The sequence below is a fragment of the Zingiber officinale genome, chromosome 2B (genome assembly GCF_018446385.1).
Source record: "Zingiber officinale cultivar Zhangliang chromosome 2B, Zo_v1.1, whole genome shotgun sequence".
In the NCBI taxonomy this organism is placed as follows: domain Eukaryota; kingdom Viridiplantae; phylum Streptophyta; class Magnoliopsida; order Zingiberales; family Zingiberaceae; genus Zingiber; species Zingiber officinale.
Genome location: NC_055989.1, coordinates 145,584,915 through 145,593,649, shown reverse-complemented (window position 1 = coordinate 145,593,649; position 8,735 = coordinate 145,584,915). Strand labels below are relative to the sequence as shown.

At 36.5% G+C, this 8,735-nt stretch overlaps 1 protein-coding gene across 1 annotated transcript; it reads right to left on the bottom strand.

The window, feature by feature from the left end:
- Positions 1–2,750: 2,750 nt before the first annotated feature.
- Positions 2,751–8,141, bottom strand: LOC122048814 (zinc finger MYM-type protein 1-like). The gene is made up of 6 exons (XM_042610337.1): positions 8,036–8,141; positions 5,678–5,793; positions 5,466–5,519; positions 4,037–4,625; positions 3,404–3,804; positions 2,751–3,311 (listed from the first exon to the last, which is right to left on the bottom strand). The coding sequence occupies exons 1-6, from the start codon at positions 8,139–8,141 to the stop codon at positions 2,751–2,753; spliced, it is 1,827 nt and encodes a 608-aa protein (XP_042466271.1).
- Positions 8,142–8,735: the final 594 nt, after the last annotated feature.

Below are 8,735 nucleotides of genomic sequence, written 5' to 3'. Positions count from 1 at the left end.
TGATCTAGATACATCTGGCAATTTTGTAGTGATGCTTCATTTCTTTGTTGAGACTGGGTATATGCCTCTTGTTGTTGCTGCATTTGCTGCATTACATCCTTTAAATCTTGAAATATTGATTGACTAGGGGCATGAACTTCTTCAGTGCTCTCTTGAAATGTCCCCCAAGGAGCTGGTTCAGTCTGATTGAATGGATGTGAATAAGTAGGCATATAATCATCATGAAATCCATGTGACCTCTGATACGATGGAAAAGATTGATCCAATTGTTGTTGCTCATTCCCATACTGCTCAAGAATTTGTTGGGGTTGATAGCATTGGGATTGGAAGTATCCATGATGCTATGTAATTTGGGGTTGAAAGTACTGAGTCGAATAATTGCCCCAGTCATGACTATAGGTATTAGGAGCTGGATCATATGCTTGTGGATATTGATGTTGAAAATACTGGGGTTCCATAGGAAATCTAGCAGTCTTTTGAATGAGATGACATATAGCAACTGGATGCGATGGGCTGCCACAATTAATACATATATGTCTCACTTGCCCAGTATCCAAATTATGATATTCATTGAAACCTCCAAATTACTGAGAATAAAGATCCATGTTGAACTGAAAGAATTGTCCTGGTCTTACATTGAAACACTAACAGATAAGATTAGAAAACACAAGAGTATATGATATCAAACACATGAATCTATTAACATGAAAGCATTTAACAAATTTTTTTAAAAATTTTTGTAGAAAAAATAAGAAAGAAATCCTAAAATAATCAAACACCACTATAATTTCCCTGACAACGGTGCCAAAATTTGATATAAGCTCGAGTGTCGTACTACGGGAGCTTATCAAATTACAATTAAAGTTACCGAACCCCTCTACACTAAAGTAGTATAGAAATGACTCGGGTCGTCTCCTAAAGAATGTAACAATAGGATGATAACTTCAGGATTGGTTATGACTTTTGGATTTTTGATATGAAACTGGGGGTTTGGGTTTTGAATTTTGAACTACAATATAAAATAACAAACAAGTATGAAATTAAACCTAAGGAACAAAAGAGCAATGCAAGTATGAAATCTAATCCTAATTAATGAAAGGCATCCTATCTATCCATTAATAGTGATCTCATAGTGCATTGTCACTCTACGCTACGATTTCACCATTAACGGAACTAAACTAAGGAATGAAAGAGCAAAGTATTAAATGAACCTAACCTAGTAAATGAAAGACGATGCAAATAAGAAAACCTAGTCTAACTTAAACTATGATTGCAAGGAAATTAAAGACAACATAAAGTAAGCATTGAATGAAATTTAGAGCATTAAAGAAATCTAATCCTAATTGCATCCCAACGAATAACAGAATTTATAGCAATTGAAAGAGACAAGACAAGCAAACATTAAGTAAAATAAAGTGCATGAATTTAAACCTAGCTATTGGAAGAAGCATTTTGTCGAACACCTTACGAACATGAGTCAAAATTACATGAGTACGTGCACTAAAACATGGGAGAACAACTTAGTACAAGCATCAAACAATCAACCACACAAATCAACATATGGATACGAATCAAGTGAAGAAATGCAACAAACAAAAGCTGTCCAAAATCTGATGAAGAAGAAGTGCTGCTCGGACTTGAAGGGCTGCTGTGGCTGGCTAAATTTGGAGAAGATTTGCTACTGGGAAAAGGGCAGGGATGGCCGGAAGGTGAAGAATCTCACCGGAGTGTTAGAGTGTATACTAAAAGCTTAACTTTTGTAAACATTTATTTTGAAATAAAAGAATCATATTTGGTCAATATCTACATTTATTTGTTAAATGTAATTGTTCAATTAATTTATATAGTAGATAACATGGAGTGTGGTGTCACACTCAGAAGATCATGTTATCGGTTCTTTATAAATTATAAACAGTTGCTCATGACTAAGATGGAAAAGAACAAATCATCGGAATAGTCGTAGAGTAATTAAGTATTAGTTTATCTTGATTAATAAATTACACTGGTACACTTTAAGTGTATTGAGTAGGATCATTTAGGTAAGTTCTTTTTGTACTGACTTAATAAAAGAACTAGACCATAATTATTATGGAAGTGTGTGCTGTTAATCCTAATATAATAATAAGCACATATATTTAATATTTATTTTTTTGACGTATCAAAGGATGAGGTTTAGCTCGATAAATCAATATGCCCGATAAGTTGGGAAATGATATTACTTATAGTGTGTGTTGTTGATTATAGAAGGAATATGTGTCCTAGTTATCTAGGTTGAAAATGTCCCCAAGAGAAGCTCATAAGGATTATCATGTTAAACCCTGCAGGTGGACTTAGTCCGACATGATAATGAAGTTGAGTGGTACTACTCTTGGAGCTAGATATTAATTAAGTGAGTTGTCAGTAACTTACTTAATTAGTGGATATTTGTTATCTTAAACACAGGGAGACTAACACACTCATGATAAAAAGGAGTCCATAATGTAATTTAGGATTGGTGCGGTAGTGTGATAATAACTCTCTAGTGGAATGAGTTATTATCGATGAACTTGAGTTGTGTGTTCGGGGCCAGGGGCGGATCCAGAGAGAAATTTTAACGAGGGCTAACAGTCAACAGAATATCTTTTGTAACATAAAAAATATATTTAATAACAAAAAGTTCAATTTGACATCACAAAAAGATAAAATACTAAATTAATAAATTGCAATTAGACTATTGCTTATTGAAGTATTGGTTAACACTTTGTGACATATTAGGTGATCGTTGGATAAGAAAGAGGAGGTAACTGCATCCTGCGACTTTTCATCTTTTGAAAACGCTGCAATATTTGCTCATTTTCAATTGTTGAAAAGATATCTTTCTCGATGTATACGACTAGACTGTCATTCATCCACTCGTCTCCCATTCTGTTACGTAAATCAGTTTTTATCGTCTTCATCGCAGAAAATACTCTTTCAACAGAAGCGGTCGCAACTGGTAAAACTAATGTCATCTCAATCAGATGATAAACCAATGGATAAGCTTGATTTTTTTGAGTTTCAACAATTTTCTGAGCAAAACTTCCCAAATCTTCAATTCCAAAAAAATTTGGATCCTGTCGTATATTATGAATGAAATTATGAAGTTGTTGTTCAATAACTATACAATCATTTGTTAAGAAGTCCTCAGGATATAAATCACAAAGTCGAACGAGTTTCTGAACATTGAATTCAGAAAAAGAATTCCTTGGATGAAGACATGCTATACAACTAAGCAATTCTGTGCCAACTTCTGAAAAACGAGTATTCATCTCTTGTATAACTGAATCAACAACCTAACATTATAATTCACAAAAAAAATAATTAATAAGTAAAAAAACTAGGATCGATGAATATAATAATAATAATTTTTTTTTAAAAATAATACCTGATAGAAAATCTCCACACGATAATAATGCAAATTGGTGATGACTTGCCTTCTACGTCTACTGCGACCACCAATCATACAATTGTCTTTCATCTCCGGCACTGGGATCTCATTCAACTCACAAAATGTGTTGACTTTATCTATAATTGTATGCCATCCGTCTTCCCTAAATATTTGAAATTGATCTTTCACACTCTCAATCAAACTTATGGCTTGGACAATATTTTGATCCTTTTGTTGTAACACAAGTGACAACTCATTTGTCATTCCCAATATCATCTTCATCAAGTGCAACATGAAAACAAACTCATAATTCTCCATTTTCTGAATCAAACTTTTGGCAACCCCTCTACTATCAAAAGAACTAGAATCATCACAAATATTCTCCAACACTTGAATCACTGAAGGCCACATAGATAATAGACGACCCAATGTCAAGTAGTGTGATCCTCAATGAGTGTCTCCTGGCCTTACTAAAATTAGTTTCTTGATTTTTTCCACTGCCTGTACTAATGTCTCCACCCTCCAACATTACAACAATCCTATCATGTTCAATTTGCCTAAGTTGATCTCTCCTTTTACATGATGCTCCCGTTGTGTTAACAATCATAGTGACATAGTTAAAAAAATCACTCGCATTGAGATTACTCTTGGCAACAGCAATAATAACTAACTGCAATTGGTGAGAAAAACAATGAATATAACTTGCATATGGATTTTCTTGTAAAATGAGAGATTTCAATCCATTGAATTCACCCCGCATATTTGAAGCTCCATCATATCCTTGACCTCTCAGTCTGGATAATGATAATCCATGTTTCGCAAATAAAGCATCGATAGCATCCTTCAAAGAACGAGAGCTAGTGTCAGATACATGTACAATTGCAAGGAATCGTTCAATCACCTGTCCTCTTTTGTTCACATATCTCAAAACAACTCCCATTTGCTCCTTCACTGAAATGTCTCGAGATTCATCAACCATTAAGGATAAAACATTGTTTCCAATATCTTCGATTATGGAAAGTGTGATCTCAGAGGCACAAGCACGCGTAAGGTCTTTTTGAATTGCTGGAGAAATCATTTGATTGTTTCCGGGAGCATTTTGATTAACAACCTTTGAAACTTCCTCATTTCGTTGACTGTACCATTGAAGCAATTCAAGAAAGTTTCCTCTATTTAAAGAATTACTTGACTCATCATGTCCACGGAAAGACAGTCCTTGCTTTAAAAGAAATCGCGTAACATCCAACATTGTTATTAAACGGATGCGATAAGAAACCTCTATATCTCGCCCATGTGCTCGTAATATATTTGAAACACTATGTCTTTGATCTTGAAAAGATTCAACCTGTACTCTAGCATGATTGTGACAACTATCTACGGCACCATTATGCAAATTAAATCTTTCTAAAGCATTTTTCCAATTAATAAATCCATTTTTTACAAAGGCATCCTCTTTATATCGACCTCCTTTATTTGATGGTTTAAAAAGATAACACCATAAGCAAAACGCCGCATCTTTTGATATGCTATATTCTAACCATGTATATATTTTATACCAACTATCTTGGAAACTCCTTTCTTGATTACCAAAAGATCTTTTTGGATACATATGCCCAATTGGTTGGCAGGGCCCCTTAGTCAAGTACTCTCTTCGGACTTGATCTCGAATAGAAATATCAAACTCTTCAATTGATTTTCGTAATCCAGGATCACTAACAATATCATTTAAATCTAATTCCACATGAGATTGAATTTCCACAAATTCATTAATATTAGGATCATTGGAAGAACCCTCACGAAAACGTTTAGGTTTAAAAAACCTCTCCATAATCTACATAAATAAATAATTAAAAATAAAGTCATGTATATGATGTAACTAAATTAATATTCACAAATCACAACTAATTTAAACCCTAAACTTCTTAATTTAAATTGAAATAAAAAAGTAAAAAAAATAATAAGAAAGGTAAAAAAAATAACCTTGAATTCACAAATTATGTGAATGACGTGAGCCCACCTATGTTGTAAATCAAGAGTAAGATAGATCCTTTACTTGTACTTGCTGGAAGAGCCAAATAATAACCTTCTGATCCCGGACAAAATGCACAGAGTCCTGCAATGAAATTAACAAGTTTTAATCTTAATCTAAATAATTGTTAGGATCAAATCACAATAGTACTCACTTTCAACATACAACAGGGTAGTATTTTTTGGATTTCAGTAAGTTAAGAAAAACATTAATCAAATCAACAGCAGCTTGCAACTGTTGACCTGCTGCAGTGGATGGGCGACGCCGCGGCGGACAGGCGGGCCGGGGCCGCGGGCGGCCGGCAGACTGGTCGGCGACGCCACGATGGACCGGCAGACGACGGAATCAACATTCAACACTACACAAGAAAACAAAATAAAAGTAGAGAAAAAACCTTAGAGGGAGGCGGCGGATCGTGAACCTAGTGGGCGGTAGGGCAGCTGTTGGCTGTTGCAGTCAGCGGGCGCCGTCGGGCGGAGCAGTGGGCGGCGGACCGGCGGGTGTCGGACTGGTGGGTGGTGGACCGGCGAACATAGGACGACAGAACGAAGTGTCGAAGCGTCGAGTCGCCGACTGTTGAGGCGGAGTCGAGATTCGCGATCGCGAAGAGGGAGAAATTGCAATTGACGAACTGACGGCAAAAAAAAAAAACATGACCTATTGGGCATTTGGGCTTGGGCTTGGGCTGCAAAGGCCTATAAATTTTATTTAAAAAAAAACAAGATGAAAACGTCGCTGCTTCATTTTTTGTCCAGTGGTTGTCGGCTTCTCACGCCGCCGCCGGACACAGAACAAGTGTGACTCCTCTTTAGCTCTTTCTCCGGCAAATTTTGGCGAGGGCTTCAGCCCCCTCCGGCCCTCGCCTAGATCCGCCCCTGTTTGGGGCGAACCCGGGATACTAAAGTTCATCGGAAGGCCAAAACCAATTTCTCCTCTAGGTCCCTGTCGTAGCCTCATTATAACCTCAAGTTCATCCAAATGTAAGGCTCTTCTTAGTGTCCAAGAAGGGGGTCGGTCCAATGCTTGGTGACCAAGCAAGGGTCGACCACATCCTCTTCCAAGGGGTCGGCCTTATTGGTTGGAGATCAAGCTAGTAGGGGCCGGCCACAATAATTCAAACAAGGAGGGTTGTTTTGAATTTTTAAAATCTTCTCTTTGTAGAAAACTATAAGTTTTAAAAGAGATATTTTAATTTTTAAAACTTTCCTTATTTGAATTAAGCCACATGTTTTAATAGAGAGTTTTAAAAGTTTTAAAACTTTCCTTTTTTAACCATCCTCATGGTTCAAAAAAAAAAAGGAAGATAAGTTTTAAAATTTAAATTTTTTATCATCATATTAAAAAAGAAAATTTTATAAGAGAAGTTTTAAATTTTAAAATATGATTTTAATTTTTAGAACTTTTCTTTTTTTTAACTCCTACTTTAGGAAAGAGAGCTTGTAAAATTTTATAAGAGTTTTTCTTCTTGTAAAATTTTATAAAAAAAAAATTTAAAATTCCTTTTCCTCTTATGGGGGTCGACCACCCTTGCTTGGTGCCCAAGCAAGGTGGCCGGCCATGTTTAAAATTATAAAATCATCAAATTTATTTTTGGTGATTGATTCAATCAAGAGGAAAGAAAAGGAAAATTAAAAGGGAAAAGGAAAAGCTAGAGGAAGATTTAAATTTTTGTAAAAATTCTTCCCTTATTTGCCTTGGGCAAGTATTATAAAAGAAGGGGTGAGGAGACTTCATTAGAAACAATTTTTATTCTCTTGCTTGGAGAACCTCAAGTGGCCGGCCCTCCCTTTCCCCTCTCTTTTCCCTTTTGCTCTCTTCTCCTTGGTGGTGGTGGTGGCCGGTTTTTAGAGGAAGAGGAAGGAAGCTTTTGGGTGGTAATCATCTTGGAGGTTCATCGCCCACACGACGTCCAAGGCGAGGCGAGGAATGCAGCAGAAGATCTCGAGGTCATTAGCATACAAAGAGAAGGTATAATTAGCAATTATTTTCCGCATCATGCTAGTTATTTTTCTTTGTATGAATTCCAAACACAAGATGCATTAGATCTAGGTTTTCGAATTAGTTTTTCGAGTTTGTGTTTTCTTCTTTTTCGAACTTGTGATTCGATTATTCTTTTTGGTTAACCTAGAGTTATTTAAGGAAATTAAATATTAGCTTTCCTTAAAAGGCTTTGTCTAGGCGGTGGTGGTTGCTCCCATATCTAAGAAGGCCATGTGCCTCGTCATGCAGTCCTGGAAGCCAATTTTGAAAATTAATATTTAATGAAATTAATAACATAGGTGGATTTGAATTAATAGTGTTAAGTTCCGCTTACGATTCAAATCTAAACCATTAAGAACAGATAAGTTAAATTTGGAATCAATGATGTTAAGTTCCGTCTGCGATTCCTAATTTAACTTCTAAAGAACACAATAGGTTATTTAAGGAAAGGTTCGACACTTGTACAAAAAATTTTGTACAGTGGAACCGGTACATTTTCCTAGGACTAAACAACACGGAGAACCCCTCCGGTGAGGTGGATGATCGGAGCCGAAGCTTGCCGCCTGGAATTGCTTGTCGTCTTTGCTGCCCTAGCCCACGCGCCGTTGGAAATCGCGAACAGAGAGGAGATGCGGATAGAAGATGATCGCGGGATAATGGAGAGGATGATGAGGTGAGGGAAGTCTGGCCGGCGGCGATGGATAAGCAGAGATGGCCGCCGACCATCGGTGAAGGAGAAGAAGTGGCGTTGCGAGCCCTAGCTTGAGGAGAAGTCGCGAACAGATCCGGGATACTGTGCCGTGCATGAATGAAAAAGGGGAATGGATTCTTAATGGGTTTCGGGTTTGGATTAAGGAGAGGAATCCGAATCCAATAAGAAAAGTGAAATTGGGTTTTAAAATTGGGCTTTAAGAGTGGACTTGAGGATTGGATTGAGTTTTTAAAATTGGATTTGGAATCACATTGATTTGGAGCTCCTCTTCTTGATGAACTCTTGGATTCTTTGATTTTGATCAACGGTCTAAATTACTCCCCTACAAAATAAGATGCACCTTTTAGATAAAATACCAGAAAATATAGAAAAAATTAGATCAACACTCCAAATAAATCTCAACTCATAAAACATGATATAAATGCGGAATTAAACATACGAGAGGGTAAAAATGCTAAGTATAAGAGCTAAAATAGTGCATCAAAATACTAGTTATCAATCAGCCAAGTCCAAAAGCTAAAAGTGATCTTGTACGAGATCCACTGAGAATGGATGGTTCTGAGTGAAATCTTTCAGGTGGCTACTATCATTGAGAAGATGCCCCCAGC